The sequence below is a fragment of the Ruditapes philippinarum genome, unplaced genomic scaffold (assembly GCF_026571515.1).
Source record: "Ruditapes philippinarum isolate M1 unplaced genomic scaffold, ASM2657151v2 ctg888_1_1_1_1, whole genome shotgun sequence".
NCBI classification, from domain to species: Eukaryota; Metazoa; Mollusca; class Bivalvia; order Venerida; family Veneridae; genus Ruditapes; species Ruditapes philippinarum.
Window position 1 is genome coordinate 46,400 of NW_026861129.1, and position 21,114 is coordinate 67,513.

A 21,114-nucleotide genomic window follows, 5' to 3' on the forward strand; every position below is an offset into this window, starting at 1 on the left:
AGTTTATTTATACTCGGCGCCGGAATAACCATATGTCCGAGATTATAGCATCGGGGACGTCTTTTTCAAGCAGATTCTTCCTGGAAGCCTATTCTTCGTTCTTTGGTGGTAAAGGAGACGACAATACCGTCAAGGCATCAACTTTCTGACTGACGACAACAAAAACGGCATCTATTAGCGCCAAACCTCAAGAGTAAGTCACGACAGGTCAACCAATCACCTCTGGTACTTATGATGACTTGACTATGACCTTCCGTGTGCCTTCTCCGCGACGTGCACGCCTCTGGAGGGATTTGGAGAAGTTTCAACAAAAACTTCCAAAACACGCCATTTATAACACCATTCATAGCACTGACGGCTTCGATGTTCTCATCTATTTGCGGGAAATGGTCGACAGGGAAAACCCTACGTAATAACCGCACATCCTGTTAACAACAGATTTTCTGCAGTATATATTTCAAGCTAGTGAGGTTTAAAAATACACGTAGAATCTATCGATAAACTACCATAAGTTGGTTGAGTGTTGGCGGTAAAAAAAGAAGATATAACTTCCTGATCAATTTTCACTTAGGTTGTTTCAGTTTTGAATAAGCTTTGCAGATATGTATTTTTTCAAGAAATATTTAGCTTTAATATTATCCGACGCCGTCAGTAATGAAATGGGAATAATTTTCTGAAACGTGATTTTATTCGAGATTTGCTTCTGGAGAAGACAACCTTCTGTCCGTAGAGCATGAATATTAATACTCATCACAAGACAGTATCTTATTGATCTCAATTATGGTACATCTAAACGTGTATAATTTTTATGTTCAATAAAAATGTTGCATCACTTGCAGTTGTTATTATCATTCAATAATATTAAAATGACATAAAGTATTTATGATGAACAGTCCTAGAATATTTTGATAAGGAACCGTCAGTTGTAAAATGTTATTGTTATCTGATAATGAACAGTCGTCATACTTGCTGGTATGTCATTTATTATTGACAGTTTAGGTTTTTCAAAATTTGCATGATTAACAGTCCGAATGTAGACCTCAATAAAATGTTCTGGAATATTAACAAAATGAATAGTCAACCACATTAACCATATATATGAATGGTTGAACACAACAGTAAGGATAAATAGCACAATGTGCATATCTTTTTATTTTGGTAGCATATTTTAAGCAAAAAAGAAAAGAAACTATAAGTCTGAAACATTCTCTCATAGCCTCCCCATCAGTACATTCAGTGCTTTGATTAGAATAACTGTCTAGTTTTAAAATTGGGAAACCAGGTATTTAAAAATACTTCAGTTATAAATAGCTATAATCCGTATTGCCTATAAATAGAATGTAAACAAACCAATACGATTTAAATGACATATATAATGATATATGTTTTAGTACTTTGTTTGTCTTTTAAATTGTCTATGGATATGATGGTAATTGATATTTTAGTAGAAAACCTTCTCTGATTTGTTGTATCGCTTCCATACTTCTGATTATAATCAGAAGTCTCTGAAATAAATGTTCCCGCAGAAATACAGTATCTTGTTTTTTCTACTGGCTCAGAATTTCACGGACAAGTTCTCTTATAATCAGGGTAAATTTATTCATTTTAATTTTTTTTATATGAGCATTGTTTACAATAAAAAAGACCAAAAAATGTTAAAGCTAGAGAAATTGTTTTAAATATTTTTATTTATCTTTTAAATGAAACAAAACATGTATATAACGGAAGTATCAAAAGCAAATACAACATATTGTAAAGGTAACAGATGAAAAAATATAGTATCAAAAGCAATACATGTATATATATTTATAAAAGAACAATAATTATTAAATATCAAAGAAGTTCAACAATAAAACAGTAAATAAATGCAAATCATAAAAATCTTAACAAGTAAATGCCACATAAAGAACACAATCATGTACAAAGTTAATCTAATTTTACATCTAGATGCAATACCCTATACTAAAAAAAAGTCACAATATACAAATGTAAAAAAAAATGTAAAACAATGCAGTCAATGCTTTAAAAGTGTGATTATCAAATGGTAAATAAATTTTTGTGGTTGTCTTTTTGTCATATATACAGATTTCTTCATCATATAATTCATGAGTATTGTACAAATTTTATCATATAATATTTACAATTTAATTTATTGATTTTAAATATTTACATTCTTTATAAATATTTACAGTTTATTTATATTCACAGTTTAAATAAGTTTTGCCATTTATCACTGCAGCCACATAAAACTTTCTATTCATGAAAATCTTTAAATAGAAAACAAAAGTTTGTAATCTCAAATGCCCATTATAATCATACTGCTACAGATTTTCACTCTTCATACTTTTTACTGAAAAAGGTTATGAACCAAATATTTGTGAAAACACAAACACTAAGAGCGGGTGAGTATGCTCATAGTTAACAGGTTCCTTTGCATAAAAATTGGTAATTTTTGGTTAGTTATAGTTAATTGGTTTCCAGGAAAACCGGTAAGATGGGCCGGCCTCCATGTCATGACCATTATGTCTCTTTGGCGTAAAACCAAACAAACTAACAAATTGGTATTCATATCGCAGTTAGTTGCTTTTTATATCACAGTCATTTGGTTTATGTATCACAGTTCATTGGGTTTTTTCACAGTTCAATGGTTTTCAACTTTTTTGTACTACAGTCTCCTGGTTGTTGATCTATAAATTTACATAGTTCATTGTAGTTTTTGTTTTATTTTTTGTGTCACAGCAAACTGTCTGTTTATCATTATAACACAGTTCATTGGTTATTTTCTTTGTATCACAGCAAACTGTCTGTTTATCATTATAACACAGTTCATTGGTTATATTCTTTGTATCACAGTTAACTTGCTGTTTATCATTATCACACAGTTCATTGGTTATATTCTTTGTATCACAGCAAACTGTCTGTTTATCATTATAACACAGTTCATTGGTTATATTCTTTGTATCACAGTTAACTTGCTGTTTATCATTATAACACAGTTCATTGTGTTGTTTTGTTCGTATCACAGTCAACAAGCTGATAATCACAGTTAATTGGTGTTTATATCAACATAACACATACAGATGTTGAACAACCAATGATATCAATATTATTGATGCCAATTTTTTTCTGCTCCCGTTCCGAAAATGGTCTAAATTCCGTACACTATCAGTATCATCATTTGTCGGGCGTGTCTCAGACATCAAAACTGGCATTATTCTTCTTTAGAATTTGGTTTTCATTGGAAGTTCAATAGATTTTATTTCTACAGCTTGTATGCCAAGGTCATTGAAACATTGCATCTATGTGTCCGAAATGAATAAAATCTGAAAGTAAAATAGAAATCGATATTTATAAGTTACTGCAAGCATGGCTTTTAATATGGCACACAACAGAAACATTCAGATATTGTTGTAACATCCAATTATCCTAAATTCTGGTGATTATAATATGATACAATTATTATAATAATGTTGATGATTATCATGTATAATCCTGGTCCTGTTAGGTCTGAATGCCCTATAGCATCAAGTATTTTTACACTATTTTTCTTCTTTTTTTCTCTCTCTTTTTTTTTGAAATTAAGAATAAAATCATATAAATAAAGTTTTATAAAAACTATAAGATATAAATAATTATGCTTTTTTTAAAAGAAAATAAAGTATGTTTCTCAAATATGTTATAATTAATTTTATTATCAAATTACCTCTGTCAATGAACTGTAACGTCAAACATAATAATCCTCGCCTCTGTAATTCCTTGTCAGGTTTAAAAAGTTGATCTATTCATGGAAAAGTGTTTTTACATATTAAATATACCCCCATTGTAAAAGTCTTAAGTCTAACACCCAATGTCTTGTTCCTGGCGTACAGTTGTTTTTCTAAATTTAATGCCAAGATCTATTACAGAAGCATCCTCTGCAAAATCCTCTGCTACAAAACAAATATCCAAATTCTCTTTTGATTCTGACATAGATATGAATGTTTTTTTCGAAAGGGACACAGTTTTTGGTTCCATTTTGCAACGTAGATCAACAATCCTCTCTGAGTATGCAATATCTTCCAGAATTGGTTTCTCTTCTGCTGGCACATCTTTATTAGTACTGACAGTCACAGAGTCTTCTTCAGAACAAGACACATATCTGTTTATCTCTCTTGTTACACTCCACATCTTTCTTCAGTTTACTTGAGCAGAACGTATATGCATTGTTAAAGTAGAATAAAAAGAAACCAAAGATTTTATACGGTGTTAAACATAGGCAATGTGTACACATATATCCACAATCTATTTTAGTGTTTGTATTGTAACCTTTTTTTACGTACTCAAAAATCTGTATCGGAGTCTTGATACCCTTGCAGTCTTTCACATTCTTTTCAAACCAATCCGATCCTTCTCGGAGTGCTTTATACACAACCGACGCACAGTTTTGTTCGCGTACATCATATTTAGGATCGCTTGATTTAAATTTCTCCAACCATAATTTTACGTTGTTTATATCAAGTCCGAACACAGCCAAGGAAATTGGTATTTTGTTACCCCGAACTTCCTCTTCGAAAGTGCTGTACCATCTAGCTGGGCACTTGTTATCGTTTAAAATTTGACAACTTGTTGTTCCCTTTTCTGGCCAAAAACTGATATAAGTGCCATCATAAAGTTCTAATGAAATATGGCCAAAGCGTATAGCTGATGATGGTGTGAAGAAATGAAGAAATGAACGTTTATTCTCTGTGATATGATCCATCGTGTGTTTGAAATTGCATTTGTCGCACACGTTTATATATGCTAACTCTTGCTATTTATTTATAGCAGTACAGAATTTCCAAAGTAGCTCTACATTGTGTTTTCCAGATTTAGATATTTTTAGAAATCTTAACGGTTAAACCCCAAGGTCAGTAACTAGTATATGTACTTTTAAACCCCGGGAAAATTCAAACTCCAAAAAGGGGGTTATTTTCCCCTACCCATTTTAAAAGTAGCAAAGCGTAAACGTAAAAAGGGCTTTAAAAAATTTGAAAATCTCCAAATTTTTGTTATTTTTAAGGGCTATTTAAGAAATCTTTCTTTTTTGTGGAAAAATAAAAAAATTTTATTGAAATAGAATATTTTGAATAAACCTGCTTATAAAAAAAGTCAGTCGATGTTTTTTAAAAATCATTTGGGGAAAAATGGTTAAACCCCCGTGGGGGTTTCAAAAAAAAATAGATGGGGAAAATTTTTTTAGTGTTAAAAAAAGAAAAAATTTTTATAACATACCCCGGGAAATTGGAAAAATAGGGTCAAAGAGGGTTTTTCCCCAAAATAGAAAAATTTATCTTTTTTTCCCCAAATTTATTACTTTTTTCATCCCCTTTTAAATTTCACTGGGGTTAAAAAAAATAAATAAAATTTTCCGGCAAAATTTTGTTTGGAAAATAAAGGGGGAAAATTTTATACCGGAAAACCCATTTTTGTTATTATATATATATAAAAATATCCGGAAAAACCGTTTTAGTGTGGTGCTTTAAACTCACTCAAAATTTTACGCGACGGTTTTTTTAAAATTTGTAAAGCCAAAATTTTCCCCCCCTTTCAATTAAATTTTTATTTTATTATTATTATTATTATTAGATTATTATTATCATTATCAACCAGGTTTTCCGAAGGAAAAATCTGGTTATTAGATTGAGGTATGTCGGCGGGCGGACGGGCGGGCGTAAACAATTTCTTCTGTGCGCAACTCCTTCTACATTTCTCAACTGATTTTGACCAAACTTTCACAGAAGCTTTGTCATCAAGTGCCCTGGTGCATATTGTCAGGGTTTTGTGATTGGATAATATTTGATCTAATTATGGCCCTTTGTTTTTTCCCTTATAAAGAATATAATTATAGTGAACAATTTTTTTCTGTGTGCAACTTCTCCTAAATTTCTCAAAGGATTTTGTTCAAACTTTCACAGAAGCTTTGTCATCAAGTGTCCTGATGCATACTGTTGGGGTTTTGTGATTGGATAATTTTTGACCTAATTATGGCCCTTTGTTTTTCTTTTCTTATAAATACAGAATATATAGTGAACAATTTATTCTGTGCGCAACTCCTCCTACATTTCTCAAGGGATTTTGTTCAAACTTTCTCAGAAGCTTTGTCATCTAGTGCCCTGATGCATATTGTTGGGTTTTTGTGATTGGATTTTTTTTTACCTAATTATGGTCCATTGTTTTTTCCCTTATATAGAGTATATAGTGAACAATTTCTTCTGTTGCCCAACTGCTTCTACATTTCTCAAAGGATTTTGTTCAAATTTTCACAGATTAGCTTTATCTTCAAGTGCCCTGATGTGTATTGTCAGGGTTTTATGATTGGATAAGTTTTTACCTTTTACCTTATTATGGCCCTTTGTTTTTCCATAAAATTTAATTATTAGTGTAATATATCCTATTAATCACAACAAACTTTATTTAGTTATAAAACAGAAACTATCTAGGTTGTTGCATGCCTACCAGCTCATCTGCCTGCTTTTGGGTCCTGTAGAGTCAAGGTCAATGTCATTGTTGCTAAAAATAGAAAATCTGTTTCCAGTCAGGTCACTGTTACTAAAAATAGAAAATAGGTTTCCGGTCAATAACTAGTTTGGAATAAGATATTTTTATGAAATTTGTGGTAAAGCAAGTTTTTATGAAGACCTCACTTGGGATGGCTTTTTTGGCCTCCTAGGGTCAATGTTACAGTTACTAAAAATAGAAAATCATGATTTACATTGCACATAGTTACATTGTTTGTTGCTTGTATTTGTATTTCAACTACAACATATTTATCTACAATGGTGATAATTGAAAACCTGGTTTCGTGGCATTGCCATGTTTCTTGTTATAATTATTATTATTATTGTTATTTTTTTATTGTTATTGTAATTATCATTATCAATTCATTGTTATTGTAATTGTCATTATCATTGTTATTGTCATTGTTATTGTTAACTTATTGTCATTGTCATTATTATTATCATTATCATTATATTATTATTATTATTATTATATAATCAGAAAATTAGGAGTTTTAATAATAGCTATTAGTACGTGCGCAAGCAAAATGTATTACGTGACCACGCGATAGCTATTATGTACCTACGCAAGCAAGAGCCAACGCGATAGCTGTTAATACCTCCGCGCGCAAGCAAAAGCTATAACGTGGCCACGCGATAGTTATTATACGTACGTTCGCGAGCAAAAGGTGTTAAATGGCTACGCGATTGTTAAATACGTATGCACGTGTATGTTATGCACGTCGCCGATCGTAAAACTTGAGCTGTTCAAAATAACGTTACATATCGCTCAGTATTTAGAGTATTTCTCAGCCTCAACAGACGGTTAGGATTTAGTTGTACAACACTTATTAGTGTCAAACTTTATATGGCCTCATTAATATTCACTTTATTGCATATACTTAGAGATTGGGAAATATCATGCGTCATCGTTGGAAGTCTATACAGCAAGTATTAAGAAATAGAACATGTCCTATCCTGTAAATCTTTTCTTATGTTGTATGAAAATTCAAGAAATAGTAGACTCATTGTAAATGGACTCCTTCCACATGTAAACCTCAATTGACACACAGAAAAATAAAAAAAAGTGAACTGTTTTTTAAATGAGCAAATCAATAGGGATTTTAAATGTTAGTGATCTAATAACGAATTTGTATCAATTAATAATAATTAATTAATCAACATTATTTTTTGTCCAATCACATTGTAGTATTTTTGAAATTTCTGCTAAGTCTTAACTTTGGTTAATGTGTACTAACTAAATAAAATTTACTTAATCTGTTGTCTAACCAGTCTAATGCATTATATTAGGGAGGAGTTAGAGGTGTGATTTGCACTCTGAATTGTAAAATATCTAAGGTTATCAAAACAATGCCAACGTAAAAAACAATTAAGCGAGGTCAGGTGTTTCTAAATGTGAGGATACAATCAATTAATTTATTACATAGATAATACATGTTAGGCACGCAGAGACAAATGATTACATAGTAACTTTTTTATATCCTTTTAACTCTAAGAAAAATGTATGTTATAAATTGCTGACTGTTTTAAACTTCTTCTTTTTTCTAGAAAATGTTACCTCTTTCAGTTGATAGGATTATGAACTGCATTAACAATCCTTGATATTAAGAATACAATGATTACATTTTTGGCTGGAAAACTCATTGTAAATGGAAAACACAGAAAAACTGTTTTTCAAATGGGATTTTAAATGTTAGTGAATAACTTGAAGCTAATAACGAATTTGTATAAATTATTAATCTAATGTATTTTCTCACATTTTCCATTTATTTATCAAGGCTGTACACATTTCATTAACTCCATTGTTTTTCCTCGCTGTTTTTTCCCCAGATATTTTATAGAAACATGATAGTCTTACTGTAGATAAAGGTATAAATTCTGTGACATTTTGTATGGGTAAGAGTTCGTATTAAGACGACCGTAGGGAGTCTTATCGAACTCTTACCCATATAACTGCAAATCGGCTCTTACAACTCGATATCAGATAAAAATATAGAAAGTGTCACCTCTTTAATTAAGCATAACATTATTTTTCCCCAGCAGTCACGTACAAACAAGGATGGGGTCCAATTACTTAATCTCGCATGTAAAACAATGAGTTTTCAACAATACCTAGGATTGTTAATGCAATTCATTCCTGCCATATGAAACAAAATAATGTTTTGCTTACTTTTTCCAGAAAATATAAACAGTCAGCAATTAATAATCATTTTTCTTAGAGTTAAAAGGAGATCAAAAAGTTACTGTGTACTCATTTGTCTCTGCGAGCTGAGCTCCACGTGCATTATCTATGTAATAAATTTGAATATATCCTCACATTGCTACAGTGTTATCAGCCTTTTTAGAAACACTTGACCTGGCTAATTAAAATATGCCAATCACAATTTTCACTATCAGCACTGGTCTCTTCATGAAAAAGCGGCTACACTAATTACTGACGAGTAAGAGCCGATTTGCAGTTATAGTAAAAAATTTGCCTGATTATTTGTTGATAGGGCCATTTATTTAGCTTATCTAAATTTGACATGTTTGAAACTTGACAAGGTGTAGACATCTTGTAGAGCGAAAGGGCGGAGCTATCGGTGATTTAGTGAAATGCCTTGTTTTTGGTTGAAAAAATAATGTTGATCATTAAATAGGTTAATGTTTAATAATATGCATTAACAAAAAAAATTGGTCGCCTGCCTGCGGCAGGCTTGACCAATTATTTTTGTTAATGCATATTATTAAACACTAACCTATACATAATATCTAATGTATTTTGGATTTACATATTTCATTAACTCCATTATTTTTACCTAATTGCATCATTTTCCTCGCTGTTTTTTACCACATATTTCATTTCTGTGACATTTCAGCAAAAATGTGCCTGATTGTATGTTGAAAGGGCCAATTATTTAGCTTATCTAAATGTGACATTAGAAACTTGACAAGGTGTAGACATCTTGTAGAGCGAAAGGGCGGAGCTATTGGTGATTTAGAGAAATGCCTTGTTTTTGGTTGAAATAAATAATGTTGATCATTAAATAGGTTAATGTTTAATAATCGCCTGTGGCAGGCTTGACAAATTATTTTTGTTAATGCGTATTATTAAACACTAACCTATCCTTAGTGACACTTTCATCTATTAACCCGAGTCACATTCATGGAAAATGAATAATTACTCAATTTTGAAGTTTTTGTATAAGCGACATCATTAAAACTGACTATAGCGATGCGTAACATGGAATTCCTGTTATCTATTTTTAGGTTGTTTGCAATAGCTTAAGTTAAATTTCAAAATATTTGTTTGCGTGTTTTCTTCTCTGTTAATATACATGTATCTACTTATGCAGATTATTCAAAAATACAATTTCATCAGATTTTGTTTGTTTTGATCACAATTTTGCGTTTTACAGAAAAAGCAATATGTATACAAACACTTTATAGTTAAGTGTTTTACTGACGTGTGTAAAAGTTTATTTATAAACTAAAAACATGGGATTCCTGTTTTCTAATTTTAGATTGGTTTGCAATATTAAAAAAAATATTTGTTTTTCATATTTCTTTAAACAGTGTCATTTTAAATTCACACGATAGCCTAAATGTGTATAACCATATTTGGAAGACGGTAGCGGTATACATTTTCGGGTAACATGACCATGTATGGCGATATCACAGGAACCTGAAATTATATCCAAAACAAAAAAAATAACGATTAAAAAAAAGTCCCATATATACTGTATACTAGTTTTTTTTTAGTATATAGATCTATATGGGATTTTTTTTAATCGTTATTTTTTTGTTTTGGATATAATTTCAGGTTCCTGTGGGCGATATGGAGTTTATCAGGAAGAAATATTTTGATAAACAATTTTAACAGTTTATTTCGACCACTTCATGTTTATTTGTTTGTTTATCGACACATAGTGCATTTCTTTGAGATAAGAAATAGTTAACAAGTTTTCAAATACCCATACAATTATGATTTAACCCTTTCGCTGCCAGAGGGTTATTGTTTTATTGATTACCTATTTGCCAGAGGGTTTTCTAAGAAATTACTATATTATTGATTAATATAATTATTATTATTTGTTATTAGTATTATAATAATTATATGTTTCCAAATCTGTGAGTATAATAATAATTATTGTCGATGGTATAATTTTCTTTATATTTATTATTATTTTTATTATTATTATAATTGATTTATTATTATTACTACTATTATTATAGAAACGGCTAAAGCCGTCCATATGGCAAATATGCCGAAAATAACAGGGACGGCATAGCCGTCCCTATGGCAGTGAAAGGGTATATAGGCTATCTACCTTTACTCTTTAGCAAATAATTTAAATATTTAAAATAATATACATGTTGCCCATATATCTGTAGATGTATACTAAATACACATGACTCTAAAATGCTGTATTTATAACACAAACCACAAATGTTTGTTGTTGTTGTTTTTGTTAAAACATTTTTACTGTTATTTTGCCTGTTTTCATTTCAATGAACCTATTTTTTAATTCTATGCCGTAGCACTTGACGATATACATTTGCGTGTACGGAAAAAACATGATGCATAAATATTGATTAGTAGGAGGAGTCCAGTTTATATAAAATCTGTTCTACTGAAAATTTGAAAAAACTTCGTGGGAGATTGGCTTGAAAAAATTGGCGAGCACCAAGAAAAGAACAGAACATATCTTTTATTTTCACCAAGAAAATTGTGTAAGTAATGGAAAGAGCATCGAAACTCGAGGCTTCCTGATGTGTTCGATGGAGCGTAGCACCCCCCCCCCCCCCACCCGTATTAATCAGGTTGCCGATTATTTTGATGTTCGATTATTTTGATGTTTTTTCTCTTTTGTATCATACACGTTCCCTGTTGTCACAATATGAAACCCCAGAAAAAGTAACATATGAAGGAGCATCTGAATATAATATTTCTATCGCTTTCCCTTTCTCTGCCGTCACAATAAGTAAAATAGAGTAAAATAAGAATCCCTAAAGAAAGTCCAACACGTCAAAATTGAAAATGTTGCAGGCTCGGTTTGATTGAGCCTGTTCATGGACGGTACTGTCAAGTGCAAACTACCGTCCACGCCCCCTAGCACCGGCTTAAGCAGAATTCAACATTTAACATGAACTGGTAAAATTTAGAATTTTGAAACATCCGCAGATGTGTTCATATGGCGGTTATCATGGAACCTTCAATGTGACACGTTAGTGCCATTCCATGAAAAGCGGCATATGGTCCCCAAGTAAAAAAATGCATGTGCCCTAAACGAGAAAACAATGGGCGGAACTAAATAAAATGGAATTTTGAAAGGGGATCTGAGGTTATGAAGCCTGCATATCACAGATATGACGTCAAAAGACAAATTTAAAAAGCAGGCCACATATCCTAAGGCTGATTCAACAGTATTCAAGTTAGGAATACTGGAACCACCCAATAAGAAAAATGCCGAATAGAAAGAACTAAAATAACACAAGCACAACAATGATAAACCCGGTAAAATTAAGCCAATTAATGGGCATGCTCTGCAGTGCGGGTAACTAATTCCTGCCGTTATAATATGTTACCGTACTATAAAAGTGAAAGTTAATTTTAGAAAACAAGTTTGTTTTACGAACCAAGTAAAAAAATGACGGCAAAAGTTCACGATTTTTTTTAACAACCCTCCAAACTTACACATATTGTGTAAGGGCCTTTACTTTATATTACTATTTGAGTTAACTTAAATATAAAATTGTGTTTTAAATCGCTTTTAATATCTTGTTAATACTTTTTTGTAAAATTTTCTGACTTTTCTTTCTTCTTCCTCTTCTTCTTCTTCTTCTTCTTCTTCTTCTTCTCTTTTTCTTTTTATCTTTTTCATTTTCTTTTTTCTTTCTTTATTTTTATTTGAGATTTGTAGCGTGTGAGTAAAATAATGACATAGAGGATATCTGTTACTTATGAAAACCCCTACTGAACTTGTATTTTTTCCAGTTGTGCTCCAGTATAAATGGGTGCTCTTCCTCTCTAAAATTAAAGGCATTGTGAATATTAAAACTGTTTTCATCCACAGCCATCTGTCCTATTATTATGTATTTTATAAGGTATTTTATTTTATATATTAATTTAATACCAGCTATGTTGTTCTGTCATATCTACTCGCAGTATTTATCACCATATTGCTACTGCGTGACTAACACATTAAGCGCTATTTTTTGTACATTTTGACCTCTTTTATTTGTGATTTATTTGGATTTTATGTGAGTGCTGTTTGCAATGTGTAAATAACGTTTTGTTCACTTCACAATATTTTACTTTAAAATTCATTTTCAACATTTTCATGAAAGTTGTCAAGGACCTGTAGGCATGCTGCTTTAAAAACTCTAGACCTATTTAGTAGTTGTTTTAACCTTTTACCCCATGAGCATATATTGCGAAAAATGGCCGTTTTCATTGAAAAGCATTCTGTTACAAGTTCAAAATGCTATGAAACTATGACAAATGCTTCAATACTGATGAAACTTTGCACAAATGTTGACTAGACCATAGCCTCTGTAACAGCATGCTCAATCGTAAATTTCATGTAACCATGGCAACGGGGGATGTCTCAAAATTGCCAAAAATCACTTTTTGCATTGTTTTTTCCCCATCAAATCTGATTTCAAAGTGCTGCAACTTCTCAATGAATTGAGACAGAGTAAAAGGCTTTTCAGCGTCTATTACTAGTTACCCTAAGATTGACCTGAGGCCATTTTTAGCCTGTCACATGTCCAAAATTTTCTTGGCGATGAGGGGGACTCCGCCCCCATTCAAACCACCCAAACAGAAGGGGGCACATCTCCCTTCTGGCAACCCCCTGATGTAACATTTGGATGGGGGACCGCGCCGAAAAAGTGGTCACTTTTTTAACAACATTTCTCAAACGAAAACCAGTGTTTTGGGCCTAAATAGGGCATTTTGTCACTGTTTGAGGCCTCAAAAGGGGGGGGGGGCAAAAAGCCGTCGAAACACGCTTATATGAGGGAAAATTTAATCATTTACACACTGCGAGTAAAATAATTTCCTAGTTCAATTGAATCCTTTTTATATGGATTTATACAATGTAGTTACACATACATAAAGCATGGTAAAAATCAATGTAACAAATACATATAACTACATGTATACTATAATTATATGAAAACTAAAGCAACGTAGTATAATTATAACAAACACATAGGCCTAGCAAACAGTAAGGTCATCCAAAAAAAAGTCAAAATAACATTTATCCTAAAAACAATATAATATTATTATAAGTACAGATCTTCGAAGTGTATTAATCCAAAGTGTTGTATGTTTAAACAAATTTAATGTTAGCGTATAAACGACTATGGTTAGCTTTTATGTTAACATTGTTTAGTATCACTTTACATGTCTATGTAATGTGTATCTGAAGTTTGCCCATTGTCCATGGTCGGTTACCCATAAATACTACATTAAACGACGATGCCCATCCTAAAGATGAACGAATAATTTGTGGGATGATCTGTTATTATAATTACATCCGATTTTTGGGGGATTTTTATTTCACAAAACTGCTTTCTATTTTTAAGTTTTATTTTACATCTAATATACTGGGATGCATATACATGTATAATGCTTCGCTCCCTCAGCAGTCAGTGTAGAGTATTAAAATGCGTGCAAAAAAAAGATATTTATAAACTTAAGCGCGGTATTCCTTCTTATTCGCAATGGCTAATTTTAGATTTTAAACATTATTCATTTGTCAGTAGGTTTAAAATTTAAGTTTATAAAATATTGACATTCTAAATATTATTTGTAAGATATGATTTCGCAGCATATATAGTGACTGTGTTTAAATTTAGCAAAATACTTTATTTTTCTCAGATTATATTTCAATAGTAAATAATATTATATAAAAACTAAAGCTTGCAGTTTGCATGTTATGTAATAGTTCATTTTATAACCTTATATCAACTTCTCTGGTTTGGAGACTTTGTTGAGATTAATTTCTATTTTATCTATAATTACATAATAGCGTGTGTGTATGTGTGTGTTTGCGTGCGTGCGTGCGTATCTGTGTGTGTTAACGAACAGCTATCTTTCAATACGCATCACCAAATATATTTACTGAATCTGTTTATGATCAGATCTAAAGTTAGTCCATGTTATGTTAGTTTTATCAAATATACTCACTTAAGTTTTTTTGATATAAACCATCATCATTTACAATGATATAAAGTATCATCAGAATCTACCAACTTAACACACACACCCGAGCCGCTTAAACGGCATTGCACGACCGTGCAAATGACGATATATGCATGCGTTATAAATCATAGCGAAAATAGGCGTTAGTTAAATGTTAGCGTTACACTATACACGCGTCCATGAAAAAGTTATTTCTTTTTTCACTGTTTACAGTTCTTATTTTTGATATGTGATATATTGAATATCATATTCGATAAAATGTTTGAAGTCGTTGAATAAAACAATTTTATGATTACCAGAAGCTTGCGTTATATGAATTTATTCAACTCGTACTCGTTCAATAAATTTATTATTGAACCCCCACGTCATTCAACGTCATTGTTATATTGCATTTACGCATCATCAAATCTGCTTACATCTACTTAATTCTATAATAATAACCATAATAATTATTCGATCTCTTTCATTTATTTTTTATTTTTTCATTTTTGTGATAAAATGAATTGTTGGTTTACATGAACATTACGATTATCCAATGAAAAGCGACGTTACAAACGTGCAATATTATTTAATTTCAATAAGCATCAAAATTCAAACTAATTAAAGCTAGCATTTAATAAAATTCGCGCATGAACGTGACTAATACTAAACTAGTTCAGTCCAGTTTGAAACCACAATGATGACATTGTTTGAATAAAGAGACTAGTTTAAACTTGCGATTCATCACATGTGACTTACTTTCCTGTAATAGTAAGGAGACAGGCCTATCATTCATTCCTATACATATGATTATATTTTTGATTGTAATTCTTTCTTGCTCCAGTTACATTCATCAAAATGCAGTTCTTGTTTTAGAGTTTTATATGGTTATAAGGTTATATGGCCAAAGTTGAAGCAATATGTCTGACATTGCTGCATCATCCGACATCTAAATTTGATACATGGTGAAATGATAAAAGTCTCATATCAATCAAATATAGTGTATTTTTAAAATAAGTATAACCTTTGATTGACTTAAATCATTCGAATACAACAATTAATTTGTCAATGAATTTGCCGTATATGATATCAATGCGCGGCGCATTGTTCACAGTTTGATATGTTGAAGTAACTCGTTTGATTTATATGCAAGTTTTAAAGATGAATGGCATAAAGATTGTATCTATTATTCAGAACTTGTTCGAACTTCTATTTTAAAAGCATTTAAAGAGGTAAATAAAAAATAAATCTTAAACTGTACAACTTTACATTTTTTTCATTTTCTTGACTGTACTAAATTTATTTATTGCAGTTTAAGAGTTATAGTAAGTTTTGTCATTGTCAAACACCAGTATTTCGTGCTCACTTAAATTGAAGTGTAGCTGCATTTAATTAAACACTTTTCACTCAAATCGGGCTTAGAAAAGCATAAAAATACGATTTTCAAATTATTTCAAAGTATGTTTCTTAACTATCTTTGCATATATTTCTGTTAAAAGTGCCCAAGCTCATTTATGTAAGAAATTCAAATGTTATGTTTTTAGGCTTTTAAACCTCAGTGGAGTCCCTTTAATTACGTCCCCTGATATGACTGATGCACTGCCGAGAATTAAATTTACTTTCTGTTAAAAGCAATGGTGGAAGGCAATAGAGTTTTTGTTGTGTGGGAACATTTCCACGTTATGTAACGAATACATTTCTCTTCTTTACAAAAAACAAACATGAATTTTATAATGCTTAAAGGAACTCTGCTGATGTCAAAAAGTCCAAAAGCATAAAATTTGTATTTCTTACCATTTTTAGCTGTTCAGCAGGGACATGAATTGTGGAGGAGGGGCGTGAATTCTATTTAGGATGCACTTTTGATGCCAATCCACTTATAATACGGTACAAGACTTTCACAAATTGAAATTCTCAGAAAAGTTTACAGAAAATATTTCCTGAGGTACTGCTATATGTTTGATATCTTTCTTCTTGGTAATGTTTCCTACATTCGGAACTGTTCATAATCGCTTAGATATGAGCATCGCATTTTTGCTGCCTTTGTAACGCAACAATTTATCATCATAAAAGTAGCAGTCTGATCAGGATCCATGCTGTTCGCTATCAGTTTCTCTACTTGTAATAGAGATAGTAAGCGAACAGCATGGATCCTGATCAGACTGCGCGGATGCGCAGGCTGGTCCGGATCCATGCTGGTCGCAAACGCACTATGTTGGTTTTGTCATGACGCGGCTCATATATTGTATCATACACATGCTGTAAATAAACACATTGTTAATTCTTTACCGTAGTTGCATTAAAAAAGATTTATTTTCTATTTTTTATCATTATTATAAAATATTATTTAGAAATAAAACTTAACTGATTAATCCCCTTACACATATATTAATTCTATGTATTTATTTATCTATCATAAAACTCCATAATTTTCCCTTTTTGTATATCACCTTGCCTATAAAGTTAAAGGACTGTTGAATGCATATACAAATGTAACTTCAATTTAATTTTTGTAATTTATATTTAATTTTTTTAAACTTACGATGCCTTTCCGCAAAAACTGACGATGCAAAATTTCTAATTGATTGAACAAAGTGTGCAACATGATAAATCACTATGCAGTTGGTAATATAAATTATATGATTAAGGTTAGAAAGTCGAGGAAAGATTAATAATTAGCAGTCTAATTACTGTTTGAGTAGTCACTCAAAGCACTAAAAATGCAGAATAATCACATTAGAATTCTTAATGTTACATAATTATTTACATTACTTGAATACTAAATGCATTTAACCAGCTGGGTATAAATAAGGTAACGTTTAGTCTCTTGTAGTCAGTTGAATAGAAGAACAGTTTGGTAAGTGTTATAAATATATGAATATGTATTTTTCGCTAATTTGATTTTCAGAATTTTGTTCCGACTTAAAATTTGTTCAATCTACTATTTTCCTCTAAATGCTATGATAGGTATGCAAAGTCTATAGGTGTTGAATTCTTATTTAAATTACTGAATTAAAGTTAAAATAATATTGTAGTTGATGAAACTTATAATAAAATGATAAATCTGCAAAAGAAAGAGCAGAGTCAAATTATTGTTTTTCATGTTAATTGTGACTGATAGGCCCATTCGGCCGGGTGTATAATAGTGTAGTGTTCATTGCTTTCTGTGTTTTCCAATGACACATAAATGAGCCGCGTCACGACAAAACCAACATAATGGGTTTGCGACCAGCATGAATCCAGACCAGCCTGCGCATCCGCGCAGTCTGATCAGGATCCATGCTGTTCGCTTACCAACTCTATTTCAAGTAGAGAAACTGATCTTGAACAGCATGGATCCTGATCAGACTGCGCGGATGCGCAGGCTGGTCTGGATCCATGCTGGTCACCAACCAATTATATTGGTTTTGTCATGGCACGGCCCTAATAAAATATTTATTTACTTACTTTACATAGTCGTTAAAAAGTAGGTGGATTTTATAGCAAAATTCTTTTAATGATCATTTTAATAATGGGCATTTTGTCAAGGGAAGATGTTGCATTTTGTAAAAAGTGTCTGCCTCTCACCGCATGTGTCGTAGGTTTGGACCATACTAAAATTTCCTAACTTATATTAGTCAGACCCAGGAAACAGACGCAATTATTATATCTTGAAAGCACTTGTTTTCAGTTTCTCTACTTGTTACATGGTTTGTATGCGAACAGCATGGATCCTGACCAGACTGCGCGGATGCGCAGGCTGGTCAGGATCCATGCTGGTCGCAAACCCATTATTGTTGGTTTTGTCGTGACGCGGCTCATATGTAAATACATATAATCCTATCATTTTAATCTAGACACCATGAAGTTATATATCCTGTTGGGTCTCATCTGTATGGCCGGTCTCGCATACGGTCATGGATTCCACAGAGGCGGGCTTTATGGAATGCGTGGTTATGGAAGGCGTGGTTATGGCATTGGTGGAGGCGGTTTAATTGGAGGTGGAAGCGGTTTTATTGGCGGCGGAAGTGGTTTTATCGGAGGATCTGGGTCATATTTTGGAGCCGGAGCTGGAAATGGCTATAGCTTTGGCGCAAGAGGATATAGTTTTGGACTACCAAATTATCATCACTGCAAAGGAAAATATTGCGGATACAGAGGGGGTTACTCGGGTGGTTTTCCATACCGCGGAGGATTTGGGGGATTTGGCGGTGGTGATGATTACGATGGTGGTTTTGGTGACAGTTTTTATGGTGGAGATTATGATGATGGTGGATATGGCTTTGGTGGAGATGACGGCGGGTATGGAAACTTTATGGGTGGATATTCCCGTGGTTACCGAGGCTTCAGAGGAGGATATTTTCCAAGAAGTAATTATAAATAAGCTCCTTAGCTAAACATTTTTACATTAAATTATATGTGGTCAGCAATGTGTTATTTAGTAATTCAGCTTTGTATAATATTGTTTGGATAGGGTTTTAAATCGTAAAAATACGTGTAACCGTTTTCGTACTATATAATTCGTATAATTATCTCCATTTTAACAAGATAATGAACTGAAGATTTTATTTTGAACATATGTTTATTTGTGGTAATTGTTGCACCTTTAATCATTTAAAGATATAACACAACATTACGCAGGAACATTTTTTTATCATTAATAATAAACATCAGCCAATGAAATATAATTAAAATTGCTTATTAATTATGATAATTTTTTTTATAGCTTACTACCCAAAGAAATATTAAACTTGCGGTCAACGATTTGATATGCAAAGGACCATGACTCCAACAAACACATCGACGACGAGTTTCTCTGTATGAACTATTTAAGTAAATGTATTAAATATCATTGCATCTATATATTTCTTGTTATATTTTTTGAAACTAAAACTACAGCAATTAATTTTTAATACCATTGCTATCATTGTCCATAATGTCATATCAATGCGGATTGCACCCCCCCCCCCTCTTCGCGCCGCTTATAATAAATGCATTTGAATGCAATCTGACCATGGTAGACACTTTTTAATCGCTGATTAATTAATAAAGTACTTAAATATCAGTTGCCCTTTAATCAACAATGGTCCTTTTAGGACAAGTTCGTTGTTTTTATTGGTTCCGAGGGATCAATCATTTCCCAAATTTTTATATTTCTCCTTTTCTAGATTTTTTTTTCTAATTCAAAACAACAGGTGTAAAGTTATGTGTGGAAGCCGTAAAAAGTAGCCATGTTCTTCACTTCAGTGTTGTTATAATATGTTTGGTCCTTCTTGATCATTGGTTTAAGAACATTTAATGTTGAAATTTAGATACCGCTTAAGTCGGTGCTAAGGGGCATGAGAGATGTTGCACTTTTATATTGTCTCACATGAACCGACTTAATAAAACCATGTCTGCAATTTTCATAAAATTGTCTTGTCAGATTTTCAAAACAAAATTTGAAAGGGAAAATGTTTTGAAACATGTTTAAAACCGACGCTTTCTCCTAAATCGAAGCATGTTTGAAAACGGCATATAACTACGTGGAAAAATAAATCAAATGTTTAAAATAAGATGAATATTTGTTTTATCATTGTTACTTCCAAAGCACTGAAAGTGAAAAACGTGCATTGAATTGCATTCTTTCGTTCAACACTATCTTGTTGACTGACTAAAATTTAAGCCGTCAGATGTTTCACTAACAAAATACCTGGAAAAAAAAGATTGAAGAGAAGCTGAAATGTAATTTTTACATGCGACAGACGTCCATTATTTTATATTTTCCACATATCACTAAGTATGACAGCATCATTGTTTTAGAAGTCTAATTAACCGTCATTGTTATGAGAATCATACGAAATAAAATCGTTCAGCTTGGCATATTTCTACGATACTCAGTGTGCTGGAAAACAATCGGTCAACTGTCATTTTAATAATAAAATACAATCTCATCAAATGATATTAATAGAACTTAGAAATAGATTATAAATATAAATTAATAATGAATGAAAGCAGTATTTTCTGCATTTAACATGTTTTAGGAGGTTTGTCATTAAATTGCAAAGAGAGGCTGCTATTGAAAGGTGTAACAATCTTGACGCAGGAATATCTATTGCCAAGATGGTGATGACTTTTTCTTGGCACCATGTCTTGCTGAAATATGCTCGACTTGTGTTACTCATGGCCATACAGCTGACTGATCTTTTGCATTTTTTTTTTGGTAATTAGTTCAGTTTCTTTGATTATATATGTTTGTATGGAAGTTAAAGTACCACTTTATTCACATATTCCTACGTTTTTTACTGTAACACTGTAAATTATTTCCTATCCAGCGCAATTTTCTTCATGTGATAAGTACCTTATCCGTTTTTAAACCAATATTAGAACATTATAATCTAAATATTTGCATTTTGTACAGAAAGATTAGTTTATTTCTGAGGCTTT

At 31.9% G+C, this 21,114-nt stretch overlaps 1 protein-coding gene and 1 long non-coding RNA gene across 3 annotated transcripts; one reads left to right on the forward strand and one right to left on the reverse strand.

The window, feature by feature from the left end:
• The first annotated feature begins 1,499 nt into the window (after positions 1-1,499).
• Positions 1,500-19,549, forward strand: LOC132714612 (uncharacterized). Of its 2 annotated transcripts, none has more exons than XM_060697504.1 (3): positions 1,500-1,590; positions 18,546-19,058; positions 19,415-19,549. In XM_060697504.1, exons 1-3 carry the CDS (start codon positions 1,515-1,517, stop codon positions 19,435-19,437), a joined length of 612 nt encoding a protein of 203 aa, XP_060553487.1. In that variant the 5' UTR covers positions 1,500-1,514; the 3' UTR covers positions 19,438-19,549. The 2 variants fall into 2 exon arrangements, with proteins under 2 accessions (XP_060553487.1, XP_060553488.1); XM_060697505.1 differs by lacking the exon at positions 1,500-1,590 and adding an exon at positions 17,455-17,566.
• LOC132714613 (uncharacterized) lies at positions 1,669-4,905 on the reverse strand. The gene is made up of 2 exons (XR_009623585.1): positions 3,704-4,905; positions 1,669-3,323 (listed from the first exon to the last, which is right to left on the reverse strand). It is a non-coding gene; the product is annotated as an uncharacterized LOC132714613 (long non-coding RNA).
• Positions 19,550-21,114: the final 1,565 nt, after the last annotated feature.

Coding starts and splice junctions, on each gene's coding strand:
- LOC132714612 (XM_060697504.1), top strand. CDS start 1,515: ATGTTCCCGCAGAAATACAGTATCTTGTTTTTTCTACTGGCTCAGAAT. Junction 1,591..18,545: donor CAAGTTCTCTTATAATCAGG/GTAAATTTATTC, acceptor ATTTTAATCTAG/ACACCATGAAGTTATATATC. Junction 19,059..19,414: donor AGGAGGATATTTTCCAAGAA/GTAATTATAAAT, acceptor TTTTTTTTATAG/CTTACTACCCAAAGAAATAT.